The 16,914-nt window shown below is 46.2% G+C and overlaps 1 protein-coding gene across 1 annotated transcript in view; it reads left to right on the top strand.

Annotated features, from left to right (window-relative positions):
• Positions 1-16,914, top strand: part of TBCD (tubulin folding cofactor D) — a 252,882-nt gene that overhangs the window by 180,096 nt on the left and 55,872 nt on the right. The window contains exons 27-29 of the mRNA XM_065415052.1: positions 4,309-4,427; positions 10,821-10,912; positions 12,260-12,400. Coding sequence (XP_065271124.1) covers positions 4,309-4,427; positions 10,821-10,912; positions 12,260-12,400 — 352 coding nt within the window. The remainder of the gene's footprint in view (positions 1-4,308; positions 4,428-10,820; positions 10,913-12,259; positions 12,401-16,914) is intronic.

Here is a 16,914-nt window from a genome sequence, read left to right as displayed (position 1 = left end):
CCTCATGCTTTTAGGGTTTAAACCAATCACTTATTATTAGGGGTTTGGGTGAGACATTCATTGTGGGGCAAAGTATCCTATGGTTGCCTAATGTGAGGTTTCTTGCACCATCCTCCGAAGCATCTGGTGTTGACCATCATCAAAGACAGGCTGTTGGACTAGATAGATCACTGGTCTTATCCAGTATGGCAATTCCTACATTCCTGTATTTAAATAAGATAGTTAAATTGCATACATTTTGCACAGGAATTATGTGAATATTTCCCCATATTTATTTTCTTTGTCATTCCTATATCACATATGTAATACAATAGTTCATTATTTATTTCCATTCCAGTAGTTCCCAGAATGTGCTGTACTGCCCACCTGTACAGGAAGATGCAATCCTTTCCCCAAAGAGCATACAATCTAAGCGTACATACAAGCAGCATATAAAGAGTAGAGAAGAGAGATGCACTTAAGAAATGTATAGTTATTAAATATACTTTGGGGCTTTTGTTTTTGTTAAACAAATGCATGTCAACCATACTTTGTTGCCTCTCAAACAATTCATTATTAATTGACCGGTTACTTATAGGGGTCTTTTGGGCAATGTTGAAGGAGAGGAAGTGGTAGTCAAAGAGGGCAGAAATTGATAGATTAAAGAAGGAGTAATGTTTACTGATGACAATGTAGAGTGTTTTGATCATTTTGGAAAGTGGGAAGTTTGAATGTTGAAGGTCAAAAAAAGGAGAACTAATAGGTCAGACTGGACATAAACGTTGTTGTTGAAGTCTTGGTAGATGAGGGTAGGGGACTGTGTGGAGAAGAAGATAGGAAGGTGTCAAAATCAGAAAGGAGAGTGGACATGGTAAAGTAAGAGGGCAGCAGATGACTTAGGTCTGGTCTACTCTGAAAAGCTATATTGACATAGTTGCATGGGTCGGGGATGTGAAAAAAACACACCCCAACCAACATAACTATGCCGACATAGCTGCGTCTACATTGGGGTTTAGTCAACGGAAGAGTGCTTCCATAGATGTAGGTAATGTCATTCGGGGAAGAGGTGTTCCTACACTGGCTGTGTCTACACTCACACTTTTATCAGTATAACTCTCCTGCTGACATAGCTACTGCCACTCGTTATAGTCTAATTATGCCAATAGGAGAGCTCTCTCCCGTTGACTTAGAGTGGCTACATTGGAGATCTTACATTGGCGCAGCTGCATCGGAATACCTGTCGTCTACCAAGGTTTTCTGGGCATCCATACATATGGTGATAAAAATTGCTCCAAGAATGTAAACAATTTTTAAAAATAAATGTCAGTATGCCTAACTTTGTATATTTCTGTGGAAATTATCGTTTTCTCTGTACTACCCATAACATGTACATACTATGTATCTGTAATCTATTTTTAGGAACTTCCCCAGAATTCCTGAAATGTTATGTGGGCAGAGACTATATCATACAGTGTATCCACTGAGCAGCATAGGTACCATGATAATAGATATTCCTATTAGGTACCATGATAATAGATATTCCTAAATCCAAGCAGCAGTGGGGGGGTTAAGCAAATGGGATTTTGATATATTGCGCCAGTGTTACATGACTGCGTGGTAGCTAAATAATACCATAAACTTTAGTGGATCAGAATCTGAATTTTTTCACAGCAAGAAAGTCCCAACTAGCCTGTAATGTTGCTATCACATCACTTCTTTCATTTCTCTTTATTTTCTACTTTCTTTTCTCTGCACTCTCACTTCTCATCTGCTGTATCTTTTCTTTCTTCTGTGTTTTTATTTTCACTCTGTTTCTCTTGTATGCCTGCAGCTCACTTTTGAGATTTTTCTCTTCTGATCTCCTCTCAGTAGCTGCAAGTCCTGTTTAATGAAAATTGTAGAAACTTCATGGGCTGTGCTATTTTACCAAGCACACATCCGTAGGGGGCATGTAATGTCACATTGCTGGAGGTAGAGTAATTACTACTGCTTAGCAGTTATCAGTAAATAGCTGCTGGTTTGCTTTCTGTCACTTCTGAATTTTCTATCATTTGGCTAAGACTGTCAGTTTGAAATGAACATCAATCATAGCAATGCTACTGCAACCCCATTGTCTGAGGAGATGTCATTGAGTGCCTACGCAAGCATGGTATCTGCATATGGCCTCAGGGCTCTCTATTATGGGCCTGTGGTTAGGAAGGTTTTAAAATAATAAATATGTCTATATGAAAATGTGTTAGCTCTTGAATAGGTAGCTAGTTTCCTGTTTCCTGAAGAGATACAATAGTTAAGACCTGCTGACTGTATGGGGATTTAAAAAAAAACCAGAATGGAGTCATGAGTTGTGATTAAATGCATTGTCTTATGGCAAACTGTCTTTCTTCCTCTAGCAAATATTGCCTAATCATTTAACCCTTAGATGACAGGTAGCAACTTCACTGTTTTGATCTTCATAGCCATTCTGATTTCTATGTCCCTTGCAAACACTAAAAAAAAAAAAAAAGAGTACGTATCTAGTAAAGCTACTTATTTTTGAGACCTAACTCTTTTTTTTTTTAAAGAGATTATGTAAATTGCAACTCTTAATCGGAAGTATTTTAGTTGTGCATAGTTACAAGTTACACAGGTTTTACTTGATCATATATTTTGCTCTTCATTTAAGAAAAAGTTTGGTACAGTAGCTGAAATCTGGTCAGTCAAGAACATCTCATTTGGTCCATGATGTCTACAGTAAGAAATACATTGCCTACACATACAGTTTATTGTGGCAATAGGCTGTGTGCAGTACATTGTATTCTTTATGCATGGACAACATGCAATAAAAACACAGATGGAAGGTTCCACATACCTCTCTTCCCTATCTCCATTTTCTTTGTTCTCTTTTTTTAGTCTAGCCTCATTTTGATCTGCATGTCACTTCCCCCTCTGGTTGGATCCTGTTTTTCTCCAAGTCAGTTTTTTCCCTCCCTTTCCTAGAATCTAGCCAGTTCCTCTTCTCAGTTTGTGGGTTCATCTTCTCATTCCTCTATTATCATTAAGGCCACTGTCCCTGCCTCTTCAGACTGCAGTATAGAGAATCCGGAGTTCTGGAGGATGAGGATTTCCATCTTGAATGTACTCTGTGCCTCAAGGAAGCCCTATGGATTTTTAAAAATCTCGAGCACAAATTGTGGCTAGACAGTTACCATGATCAGAGCAGCAGTGACGGAATCATGGAGAGGATTCAAAGAAGAGACATGAAAATGAATAAAGGGTTAGAAAACTTGCCTTATAATGATAGGCTCAAGAAGCTCGATCTGTTTAGCTTAACAAAGAAAAGATTAAGGGGTGACCTGATTACAGTTTATAAGTACCTACATGGGAAAAAAATATTTGATAACGGGCTGTTCAGTCTACCAGAGAAAGGTATAATACAATCCAGCAGCTGGAAGTTGAAGCTAGATAAATTCAAACTGGAAATTAGGCGTAATTTTTTAAAAGTAAGAGTAATCAACCATTGGAACAATTTACCAAGGGTTGTGGTGGATTCTCCATCACTGGCAATTGGTAAATCAAGATTAGATGTTTTTCTAAAAGATATGTTCTAGGAATTATTTTAGGGAAGTCCTCTGGCCTATGTTGTACAGGAAGTCAGATTGGATGATCACAGTGGTCCCTTCTGGTCTTGGAATCTATGGTACTGAAGCTGTGTTGGGTATAAGAGAATGTGTACCTCCGTGCCTGCATTGAGTGTCCTGCTTTATTATAAGTTCTGTTTAAGCCCTTGGTTTTGGATAAAAAACCAAAACACGCAGAAACGTTAATATTACATAAACTTAACCTGTGTCACTCTTTGGAAAGAGCAGGGTTAAAAATCAGTCTAAACTGACTTTGTTACGTGAATAGTATTCAGAGAACTATAACTGACAACTCTTAAAATTTTTGTTAAATCAATACTTTTTCTGACAAAACAGACTATCTTCCATTTTAGGGTTATTGAATTGAAGAGAATCTTCATCGAGCCTCCCTGTTCTTCTATTGGTAGCCTAGCTCAGTGGTGTCCAAACTTTTTTGATCGCGCACCCCTATCATTAAAAAAATTTTGAGCACACACCTCCTGCCGCACCGAAGCAAATAAATAAATAAATAAATAAATAAATAAATAAATAAGCTGCTCGGACTCCTGCCCGAACTGCTGAAGCAAAAAAAAAAAGCGCTCCTCCTGCCGCGCACCCCCAAGGATCCTCTTGCGCACGCCCTGGGGTGCGCGCACCCCACTTTGGAGACCACTGGCCTAGCTAATGTAATGATGCAGTAGCTGGGTTACACTTTGCAATTATATTTTTCTAGGTGAACTGTTGCAGCAATATATTTCAGAACTTCAGAACACAGAGGAAATGATTCGTTGTGGGTTTTCGCTAGCCCTGGGGGCCCTTCCAAGATTTCTGTTAAAAGGCAAGCTCCAGCAGGTGAGAGAAAGTGTGGTCCTTACCACAAAAAAAAAAAGTGGGGGCTACAAGTTTTATCTGATTCAGGAAATAGTTTGAGTGAAGTCTGAATGCTTAATCAAATAAATGATAGAGGATCATTGCCATGGGTGTTGATGTGAAGGGGTTAGTTTATAATACAGTAACCCAGTCAATCTTAATGACTTTGGCTTAACATATATTCAGATAATTAAAATTGAGACCTTTCTCCACACTCTTAGTATAGAAGCCAAAGACTGACTGGGCATGGAGAATGAGCTATCTTTTTGCTAAAGCCCTTTGTTTTCATTTTTTTAACAATTGTCCCTGAAAAATTCCTGGCTTTAAAACAAAACAAAACAAAACAAAAAAACCCATTGTTCTTCTTCGAGTGCTTGCTTATGTCCATTCCATATTAGGTGCGTGTGCTCGCCACATGCACCGGTGCCGGAAGTTTTTCCCTCAGCAATATCTGTAGGGGACCGGCTCTGGTATAAAGGGTGCCGCCGGCTCCACCCACCTTCAGTTCCTTCTTATTGCCAGTGACGGTGCTGGAATGTCTGATGCTTTGGCTAGCATTGATTCCTTTTCTGTTCTTGCGAACTTTGAAATCCTGTAAAATAGTTATACGTAGTTAGTAGTTTTCTTAGTTACCCTTAGTAGTAGTTCTCAAACTCTCCATTAGTCCCAAACGGCACCCCGCTGGGGGTCTGGGCATGCCCTGTGATCGCTGCAAACGGCCTATGCCCGTCAGCAATCCCCATACCAGCTGCCTCAGGTGTTTAAGCAAAGGGCACATAAGTGACAAGTGCCATATCTGCCATATCTGCAAGTCCTTCAAATCTAGGACGAAGAAGGAGCGCAATATCTGTCTAAGAGTGCTCCTAATGGAATCAGCACTAACTCCGGCACCGGAGCAACGGTCCGACTCCACACCGAGCATTGTCGCCTCTGTGCGCACTGCTCCCCCGGTGCCGGCCATGAGCCGACACTGATCTCCATCCATGACTCTGGGGAAGAAGCTGAAAAAGACTGTGAGGGGAAGCTCTCCTGCCTCCTTCAAGGGAAAGGAGAGGGCAGGGAGCAAGCCAACACCTGTGTCTGGCAGTTCAATATGCCCCTCGGGCCCCAGCTCAAGTCGAGCGGTGCGGCCTATCCTACGCTTTGCCTGTGACTCCAGATAGCGATGCAGGTCCCAGCCAGCTTCAGGTGCCATCAATGCCCAAAGCCCTTCAAGTAGCTCAGGAGATCCTGACACTCCTGGTGCCACCCTCACCAGCTCCTGTGGTACTCCGGTCTCAGGGAAAACCCACATTGGGACCTATGCGTGTGTCCCCGCCTCAGCGGTACTGTTCCCCATTGAGAGGGACAGCCTGCCAGCGTTTGCCCACCCGCAGCCGTCACATCTCTGACGAAAGAGGCAGGCTCAGCTGAGCCCTCTTCGGCCCCCACACCGGGGGCACTGATGGAGGGACTTGAGGCGTACCTCGCCGGTAGATTGGCGCAGACCATCTGAGGCACGTGTGACCCGGCAAGAACTCCAGGACTGGCCCCGACCATCTTCAAGGGCCCGGTACTGATCGGGCACCAGAAACCGCTGATTGCCGGGTATCTGATGCAGATCTGCCGAACGCTGTTGGTCCCCGAGAGCCCGACCAAGACAGTCTCGCTCAGACAGGCAGCAACCGGCACTGATCAGACAAGAGCCACTGCTCAGCCCTATCCTGGTTGCCCGGGACCGACCAGTCTGCTAGTAGTTCTGGCTCGGAGTGAGGTTCCCTGACTGCGGGACAAGCCCTGGTACCGACGGTGCTGACTACATCATCAGCATTGAAACCTGTCCCATGGCACCAAGCACAGTGGCCAGCGCTATGGTACCCATGGAACCCTTGGGGGTTCACCCTGCCTTCCTAGGCTGCCCAATCGATGTCGGGAGCCTCGGAGAGGCCAGCGGCCTCGGTATCCCGTCCCCCTCTGCTGCTGGAAGCTTTGCGGGGTAAGACCCTTCAGGCCCAGGAGGACCCATGGGAGCAAGCTGCTGGACCACCAATGGACGTGGAGGTTCCCGCACTGTCTTCGTTGTTGCCAGGCGAGGCTATCATGGGGCCCCCTCACCCAGTTCCTCAGGATGATGACAGGGCGCACCAGGAACTTTTGAAGAGGGTCACTTCTAACCTGGGGCTTAAGGCAGAGGAATTGGAAGAGCCCTCGGACTCTCTGTTTGATGTCCTCGGCTCCTGCCAGAGTGGCTCTACCCCTTCATGAAGGGGTTTCCAAAATCACTAATGCCCTGTGGCAGACCCCCTCTTCCCTGGCCCCTATCTCTAAAAGGGCAGAATGCAAGTACTTTGTGTCAACCAAAGGGCATGAGTACTTATACTCCCACCCAGCCCCCAATTCCCCTATGGTCAAGGCGGTTAACCACAAGGAGAGGTAGGGACAACCTGGGGCCACCCCCAAAAATAAAGACTTGAGGAGGCTGGATCTTTTCGGATGTAAGGTTGATTCGTCTTCCAGCCTTCAGCTGGCCAACCACCAAGCCCGCTTTGGCTGATATGACATCAATATGTGGCAAGCCATTGCCAAGTTCGAAGGGTCGCTCCCTGAGGCTTCCAAGAAGGAGTTCCGAGCGATCTTCAATGAGGGCATGAGTGCGGCCAAGGCGGCCCTCCAGGCAGCATCAAATGCTGCGGATGCTGCTGCCTGCACGATGGCTTCCACTATCTCCATGCGGTGAGCCTCTTGGCTGCTCCTCTTGGGGTTGTCCACCGAGGCTCAGCAGTCAATGCAGGACCTGCCCTTCGACGGCCGGGCCCTATTTGTGGAGCAAACAGACAGCAAATTGCATGGCCTCAAGGACTCCTGCAGCATCCTAAAAACCCTGGGTCTCTACCTCCCAGTCCCTGCGCGTAAGTGGTTCAAACCACAGGGCCAGGGGAGTCAGCATTGGCAGGACCAGCCTCATAAACGAGCCAAGGGTTATAAGCGCTGCCCGAGCCACCCGCCACCAACCTCTGCCCAGTTGGGCTCGACCCGTAATAAGCAGGGGCCAAACAATCATTTTGAGGGTGCGACCGAGGGCAACCTACCAGACTATTCCCTGGATCCATCCTTCCCTGTGTTCTCCAGCCACCTTTCCCTCTTCCTCCCTGCCTGGATGGCTATAACCTCGGACTGCTGGGTCCTCAACACGGTGGAATGGGGTTATACCCTCCAGTTCCTTTCTACCCCCCCATTCCCATCCGCCTTCCCATACCCTCTTCAGGGACCCCTCTCACGAGAGTCTCCTCATGCTCGTTGCGGTGGAAGAAGTTCCTCTTGAGTACAGGAACAAGGGGTTCTATTCCCGATATTTTTTAATCCTGAAGGGTAGGGGCGGTCTACGGCCCATCCTGGACCATAGACCTCAACAAGTACCTAAAGAAGTTAAAGTTCCGCATGGCTTCTATTATCCCTTCTCTGGATCCAGGAGACTGGTATGCCGCCCTCGACTTGTAGGATGCCTACTTCCACATAGCGATCTTTCAAGGACACAGACGCTTCCTCTGGTTTACGGTGGGGCCCCACAACTACCAGTTTACGGTCCTCCCGTTCGGCCTGGTGACAGCACTGAGAGTGTTTACCAAGTGGATGTTGGTGGTGGAGGCTTACCTCAGGCGCCAGGGTACTCAGATTTACCTGTACGTCAATGACTGGCTCATCAAGGGCACTCCAGGTCTCAAATCCAAAGGGATGTCATGGTGCTTCAGGCCACGTGCTGCTCTCTGGGCCTACTGGTAAATGACAAAAAGTTGACGTTAGTGCTGGTGCAGAGGATAGAGTTCGTTGGAGCAGTCCTTGACTCGACCTACGCCAGGGCGTTCCTGTAGCTGGAAAGGTTCCACATGTTGATGAACCTCATCATGGAAGTCTCCGTGTTTCCTCTGACTACAGCTAGGGTCTGTCTGCACCTCCAGGGTCACATGGCAGCATGCACTTACGTGGTCCGCCATGCCAGGCTCTGAATGTGGCCCCTGCAACAATGGCTGGGGATGGTCTATTCCCAGTCCAGAGACCCCTGGAAAAGGTCGTTACCATTCCCCAGGCGATACTTGCCTAACTGCAATGGTGGACCGACTGCAGGACAATTCTGGAGGGGGTTCTGTTCGACAACCCCCCTCATTTGATTGAGTTGGTGTTGGACACCTCGGACCTCAGCTGGGGTGCGCATCTCAGCGACCTCCTGACACAGGGGATGTGGTCCCCGGAGGAGGCGAAGTTGCACATAATCGTCAAAAAGCTCCAAGCAGTCCGGCTGGCGTGCAGAGTCTTCCTGCCCCACCTGTCGGGCAAGGTGGTACAAGTACTGACGGACAACACAGTCTCGATGTTGTACATCAACAGGCAAGGGGGAGCGCGCTCGTCGACTCTGTCAAGAGACACTTCGTCTATAGGACTCCTGCATCAGCCATGAAATCTACCTGGAAGCCTGTCACCTTCCCAGTGTCAAGAATATGCTGGTGAACTAGCTCAGCAGGGACTTCTCCTCTCACCACTAGTAGTCGCTCCATCCAGGGGTAGCCTGCAGGATCTTCCAAAGGTGGGGAACTCCCCAAGTGGACCTGTTTGCTACCAGACAGAACAGGAAATGCCACTGTTTTTGGTCTCGGCAAGGTCTGAGCAAGGCCTCCCTCTCCGATGCCTTCCTCCTGTCGTGGTCAGGGACCCTGATGTACGTGTTTCCTCCGATTCTACTCATCGGCAGGGTCCTGGCAAAGATCAAAAGAGACAAAGTGCAGGTTGTTGTGATCGCCCTGGCATGGCCTCGCCAATATTGGTTCGGCACACTCATGAGCTTGTCAGCGGCCCCTCCCTGGCACCTGCGCGACTGCCCAGACCTGGATTGGATTACCTTGTGCATAAGGACCTGTTACGACCTGGCAGGGGTTCCGCCGCTGTTGATTGTCAGAGCCCAGTTGAGAGCGCAGCCGTCTTTGGCGGCCTTCCTGGCACACATCCCTATCCAGGATATCTGTAGAGCCGCAACATGATCCTCTGTTCACACGTTTTACCGCTCATTATGCCATCACTCAGAGGCCAGAGACGACACTGGGTTTGGCAGAGCTGTGTTGCAATCTACACGTCTGTGAACAACTACCCATCTCCAGGGGTACTGCTTTGGAGTCACCTAATATGGAATGGACATGAGCAAGCACTTGCAGGGTCCCCTCTGAATGGCACAGTACACCTGTGCAGAGTAGAGTAGTTACTGGTTGATGGCTGCTGTTCTGCAGTGGGGGGCGGGGGGGAGGGGGGGGGGATGGGCAGGGAGCTGGGTCCTGGCAGCCAAGACTATATCTGACTGCTGCAGTGACAGGCCTTCAGGAAGTGGAAGGCTTCTTCAACTACTACATCATGGTGAGTACTGGGCATCCCTTACCCCCACCCATAGGTCCCAGTGAATGCTGGGCACACCCCATCCCCATCCCGTTGCACCCTTTCCCTCCCAATCTGCTGAACTCCATCAGTACTGTTCTCTATGAATAGACCCTGTGAGTAGCTTCACCTTCAGCTCAGCCCTGGGGACGTGTCACCACCCAGAGAGGAGCCTCGTCAACTTCCCCTTCCAGACAGTGCTCCCTCCTAACCCTGGCTCTTCTGCCCCCGGGCTGGGAACTTGGCGTCTCAATCCCCCTGCAACTCAGGGGAATGGAGCTGAGGAGCAGTGATGTCCGCCCTGTTGCTGGTGGGTCTGTGTGTCAGCGTGACTGGGATCTGTGGGAGCAATGTTGGGTGTCAGTGGCAGGATTACTTCCTGTTCATTCGTTCCCTTCTCTGTCATGGCTCCCAACCTCCTGCTCTTCCTCTCCCCTCTGCCCATTTTCCCCTGCTCTCTCCTGGCGCCCACTCCTGGATCCCAACTCTGTGACAGACTAGATGATGACTTGGAGATAGGGGTTCTGTTCAAGTAATATTTTTTGTCACCAACAGTAAATGATTTTAATGACACTTTGTTTTGTAATGGGGATTAGATATAATGGTTTCACAACCCTTACTTTTCTCTACTTGTTGTTTTTTCCTCCCCCGTCCTACCATCCCACAATATTAACTCCAGTATTTACCTGGAAAACTGTAGTTAATCTTTTGCACTGATTTTCATGCAAATTTTAATTTTTGTAATAAACACTGATAAATTTCTGGAAATTTAAAAAAAATGGAAATGAAGCGCTTTACCCTTTGCCCAAAGAAGTTGTCTGTCCATGTGGGAGGTATAGCGTATTGAGGGGGCAGCGTGTAGAAGCTTGCACTGCCTACTGCTTGTGCAGCACTTGTTATATGGTTAACTTCATTCTCCAGTGTTTTTAAATCTAGTGTCCATCGTGAACGTATCGTAAGTATGTGTTTGTCTTTTTTCAGGTTTTAGAAGGTTTGAAAAAAGTTATCTGCATTTCCCGCAAAGATGTGAGCTTTGCAGAATCAAGAAGAGATGGTCTGAAAGCAACTGCAAAGTATGTTTTGTTGGCTTTATTTTTATCTGACTTTAAATCACTGTATGTAAGAATTTCAGTGTTCATGTCATTTTCTATTCTAACCTGGCGATGTTGGGTTACATTCACTCCCAGAGGGGTGATTATACATTCTTGATGGGGTCATATGGATCCCTACTATTTGTCTCACTTAAATCCATCCTTGATGCCACATGTCATCCTATTCTTCAGACTGAGGAGCACTGCGTGGAACTACTTTTGGAGGTTGTCAGCATTGTTTCTTAATCAGCCAAATGCATGTCTATTGCGTGTTGGGAAGCTCTCCCTTCTCATGAACTGGAAGTTAGTGAGCTCAGTGGTACGAACCTGGGCTACTAGAAACCAGAATTAATTTGAGTTTCTTCATTTCACTTTCAATAATATATGAAGCCCCAAATAATACAAATATCCTGCATTTTCTTTCTTTCAAGGGATATTTTCAAGGTTGATGAGTCCAAAATGTTACCAGTTTTAAAAGTATCATCCACATATATTATATGTTCTTAACCTGTTGGTGTAATTCAGATAACTCTATTACATCTTTCCTCAGTGTAAATTAGGTGTGCAGTGCATATAAAAACAAAGTTAGCTATTAATATCAAATACATGGCCCTGGATTTCTTTGTGATCATATGTACAGACATCACATTGGTCCTCTGCTCTACCTGTTTGATCCATTATAGTAAATAGTCAGGATGGTGAGATGTAAAATAATCCTGCTTCTTTTTGCATTTATCCTACAAATAAAAACCAATCTGTTAGGCCAGGTCTGCACTACAAACTTACATTGGTATAACTATGTCACTCAGGGGTGTGAAAAATCCACACCCCTGAGAGCTGCAGTTATACCAACCTAACGCCCAGCGTAGACAGCACTTTGTCGGCGGGAGAGCTTCTCCCATCAACATAGCTACAGCCTCTTGCAGAGGTGGATTAAGTATGCCAACTGGAGAAGCTTTCCCATCGGTGTAGTAGCATCTTCATTAAAGCACTACATCAGCACAGTTGCACCACTGCAGCACTGTATGTGTGGACAAGCCCTTAGTTTGTTTAGACCTACAAGCCTTGATACCATGTCACTTTAAGTCCTCCAAATATATTGTTTATGTAACTATTTCAGTGTTGAATCAGAAATGATAAAATCAGAATGCAACAGCCGCACACAGAGGATCATGTCTTTGTCCTTCTGTGATGGGTATTTTTAGACATTTTCTGAATGTATATGGCAAGGAAGTTTGTATGCCCAAAATACTGAAGTGTAAACAAAACAAAACCTGGCATGATTTTGTCCTTTTTCTTTAGAATTTCTTCTGTATTTCTCTGTTACAGAGTTTGTCAGACAGTTGGTGTGAAGAGAAACGGACCACAGGATGAATTTGTCTGCAAAGATAATGTTGTTCAGATCTATACAATGTTACTTAATGGTATGAGTGACTATACCACAGACAGCCGAGGAGATGTTGGAGCATGGTAAGGCATCACATATTCTGAGACAAAGAAATGAAATTTCTTTCTACTTGTTCCAACTGATGTGGTCTACTTTAAGTCTGTAATTAGGAGCCATTGAGACTCAGTGGTTTTCCAAAGGCTACAAAGGGAAAAATTGGATAGCCAGACACATGGAGATTCAAGTAAGGCTAGAAATAAATATTGTGTAGAAAATTAGGTCAGTAATTATTTCTCCTTTGCCTCAGAAAAAAACTAACCCCACACTGGGCCCTTCTCTGGCTTATACTATCCTCTGTTTCCAGGTGATGAAATAAAGCATCAAGGTAAATGAGAGTTACTTGTGAGGGTGTTATCATCAGATGCAGGAACAATTAAAGTCATGACATCCAGCCAGTGTTCACTTTCTGTTTATAGTTACTTTAAAATATCATATATGCTCTTAGTCATGCCTCTGACTAAAAGAGTAGCTGAATAGGAACTCTTCCTATCACAGTTTCATATGTGGCCGACTGACCAGCAGATGGCGCCATTGTATAATTTGTTAGGTGCTCCTATTTCATTATTGAGTTTAAAACACCCATTTAAAAAAAATTAAATAGTATATTTCTTAAAGGCATAGTAGTCTTTGGCTACACTGACTTTATGGTTTCAATGGCTTCAGCTTTTGCGTCTAAAAATAATAACTTTAAATGTATACTAATCAAAGTTTTGTGTTGATTGTGTGCTTTAGTCTTCAAATCCTAATATGTACAGAGTAACAACATGGTGAGAAATTATTCAATACATATATTTACATTAGAGAAAAGAGAAGATTATGTGCTATTCCCTCAGTGAGATGGGACAGAAAATCTGTTTTTTAAATTGACAAAAGCCAAAGACATTGTAAGAAGCTTTCTCCTTAATTGAACTTGAACTTAGACACTAAAGTACATAGAATTTGGGATATGAGATCCCTCAATGGTTGGAGATCCTTGAGTGCAATGGGCAATAAAAAGGGGTAGGGGCTGCATGTTGTTCTCCTTCATATTGTGAAATCCAGAAAGAAGTATTGGGGGAAAAAACATGTAAAATGTGAACCTTAAGGGATAGATACCCAGTAAAGAAACAAGCAAGTCATCTTGCTAGGCCTAAGTGTGCATGACCCAAAATAATAATAATTCTTCAGGAATTAAACAGCTGTCCTCTGAATTGGGGAAAAAATAGTATCAACCAGTGCAAATGTACATGACCGCTTCTGCTTGCAGGAGGACATGTCCCTTTAGCTTAGTTTCTTTGAATATGTGTCAGGATGGATTCCACTGTAAGTGTGCATGTTCCTCATGAGTAAGGCTGCGAGTCTGTCTTGGAAGTTGTGGAAGTCACAGATTCCATGACCTCCGTGACTTCTGCAGCTGCAGTGGCCAGCTGCTGGGGCGGGCCCAGGGGCCTGCCACCCCGGCCGCTGCTGGGGCGGGCCCAGGGGCCTGCCGCTCCGGCCGCTGCTGGGGCGGGCCCAGGGGTGGCCCTGGGGACCGTCACAGCAGCGGCGGTCCTGGGACTGCCCCAGAGGCGGCCAGAGCAGTGGCCCCAGCTGCGGCCGGAGGCACTTAACTCCCACCGCCAGAGCAGGGGTGTCCCGGGGGCCCCGCAACGGCACCCTACGAGCAGCTAAGATTTTGTCAGGGGTATTTATAGTACAAGTCATGGACGGGTCATGGGCAGTGAATTTTTGTTTATTGTCTGTGACCCGTCCATGACTTGTACTAAAAATACCCATGACTAAATCTTAGCCTTTCTTATGGGAAGGGGTAAATGACACTTCCCTATTCACTTTTTCCACATCATTCATGATTTTATTGACCTCTATCAAATCCTCCCTTAGTTGCCTCTTTTCCAAGCTGAACAGTCCCAGTTTTTTTAATCTCTCCTATATGGAAGCTGTTCAATACCCTAATCATTTTTATTGCCCTTCTCTGTTCCTTTTCCAACTCATATATCTTTCTGATGGGGTGACCAGAATTGCATGCAGTATTCAAAGTGGGGGCATACTATGGATTTATATAGTGGCAATATGGTATTTTCTGTCTTATTATCTATCCCTTTCCTAATCATTCCTAACATTCTGTTGACTGTCACTGCACATTGAGTGGATGTTTTCAGAGGACTATCCACAATGACTCCAAGATCTTTCTTGAATGGTAACAGATAATTTAGACACCTCATTTTGTATGTATAGTTGGAATTATGTTTTCCAATGTGCATTACTTTGTATTTATCAACATTGAATTTCATCTGCCATTTTGTTGCCCTGTCACCCAGCTTTGTACTTAACTATCTTGAGTAATGTGTATCACCTGCAAAGTTTGCCATTTCCTGTTTACCTCTTTTTCCAGTTCATTTATGAATATGTTGAATAGTACAGATCATTCTGAAAATTGACCACTTATTCCTACACTTTGTTTCCTGTCATTTAAGTAGTTACTGATCCATGAGAGGACCTTCCCTCTTGTCCCATGACTGCTTAGTTTGCTTACGAGCCTTTGGTGAAGGACATTGTCCAAGGCTTCCTGAAAGTTCAAATGCACTATATCCACTGGATCACCCTTGTCCACATGTTTGTTGATCCCCTCAAAGAATTCTAATAGATTGGTGAAGCATGAGTTCTCTTTACAAAAGCAATGTTGATTCTTCCCTAACAAATTGTGTTCATTTATGTGTCAGGGTAATTCTATACTTTATTTTAGGCCTGGTCTACGCTGGGGGGGTGGGGTGTCAATCTAAGTTATGCAACTTCAGCTACGTGAATAGCTGTACTTAGAGCGATTTACCGTGGTGTCTTCACCACGGTGAGTCGACTGCTGCCGCTCCCCCATTGACTCCGCCTGCACCTCTCGCGGCGGTGGAGTACAGGAGTTGACGGGAGAGCGCTCAGGGATCAATTTATCGCGTCTAGACTAGATATGATAAATCGACCCCCGTTGGATCGATCGCTGCCCGCCGATCCGGCGGGTAGTGTAGACATACCCATAGTTTCAGCCAATTTACCTGGTACTGAAGTTAGGCTTAATGGTCAGTAACTGCTAAGATCACTGCTGGAGCCTTTTTAAAATTTTGGCATTATTTAGCTATCCTCCAGTCATCTGGTACAGAGGCTGATTTAAGTGATAGGTTAGCTACCACAGTTCTTCAATTTCATATTTGAGTGCCTTCAGAAACCTTGGGTGAATAATATTTGGTCCTGGTGACTTGTTACTGTTAAACTTATCAATTTGTTCCAAATCCTCTGCTGTCAAAACCTCAATCTGGGACAGTTCCTCAGATTTGTCACCTAAAAAGAATGGCCAAGTGTGCAGGGCCGGCTCCAGGCACCAGCCCACCAAGCTTGTGCTTGGGGTGGCACCTGGAGGGGGGCAGCCCGGCGCTCCGGCCGCCGGGGAGAGCGGGGCCACGGCCGGGCTCGCCGCCCTCCCCCCGGCGCTCTGGCCGCCCTCCCCCCCGGCGCCCTCCCCCCGGCCGCCGGGGGGAGAGCGGCGAGCCCTGGCCGGGGCTCGCCGCCCTCTCGCCGCCCTGCCCCCAGCGCTCTGGCGGCCGGGGGGAGAGCGGAGCCCCGGCCGGGGCTCGCCGCCCTCCTCCCAGGGCTCCGGCCACCCTCGCCCCTGGCGCCCTCCCCCGGCCGCCGGGGGGAGAGCGGAGCCTCCGCCGGGACTTGCCGCCCTCCTCCCAGGGCTCCGGCCACCCTCGCCCCCGGCGCCCTCCCCCGGCCGCCGGGGGGAGAGCGGAGCCCCCGCCGGGGCTCACCGCCCTCCCCTCTGGGGGGGCGGGCGGGGGCGGCCGGAGGCTTTTTTGCCTGGGGCAGCAAAAAAGCCAGAGCCGGCCCTGCAAGTGTGGGAATCTCCCTCACATCCTCTGCAGTGAAGACCAATGCAAAGAATTCATTTAGCTTCTCCACAATGGCCTTGTCTTCCTTGAGTGCTCCTTTAGCACCACAGTCGTCCAGCGGCCCCACTGGTAGTTTGGCAGGCTTCCTGCTTCTGATGTACTTAAAATAAATTTTGCTATTAGTTTTTGCCTTTTGCTAGTTGCTCTTCAAATTCTTTTTTTGTCCTGCCTAATTATACTTTTACACTTGATTTGCCAGAGTTTATGCATCTTTCTATTTTCCTCTGTAGGATTTGACTTCCAATTTTTAAAGGATGCTTTTTTGCCTGTAACTGCCTCTTTTACGCTATTGTTTAGCCATAGTGGCATTTTATTGGTCCTCTTACTGTAATTTTTTATTTGGAGTATACATTTATTTTGAGCATCTACTATGGTGTTTATAAATTGTTTCTGTGCAGTTTTGCAGGCATTTCACTTTTGTGACTGTTCCTTTTAATTTCTAACTAGTTTCCTCACTTTTGTGTAGTTTCCCTTTTTGAAGTTAAGTGCTACTGTAGTGGGTTTCTTTGGTATTTCCCCACCCCCCCACAAGAATGTTAACTTTAATTACATTATGGTCACTATTACTGAGAGGTTCAGCTATACTCGTCTCTTGGATCAGATCCGGTGCACCATAT

The sequence above is a fragment of the Emys orbicularis genome, chromosome 13 (genome assembly GCF_028017835.1).
Source record: "Emys orbicularis isolate rEmyOrb1 chromosome 13, rEmyOrb1.hap1, whole genome shotgun sequence".
Lineage (NCBI taxonomy): Eukaryota > Metazoa > Chordata > Testudines > Emydidae > Emys > Emys orbicularis.
Note: the sequence above shows the minus strand (reverse complement) of the source record. Positions and strands in the feature narration are given on the sequence as shown.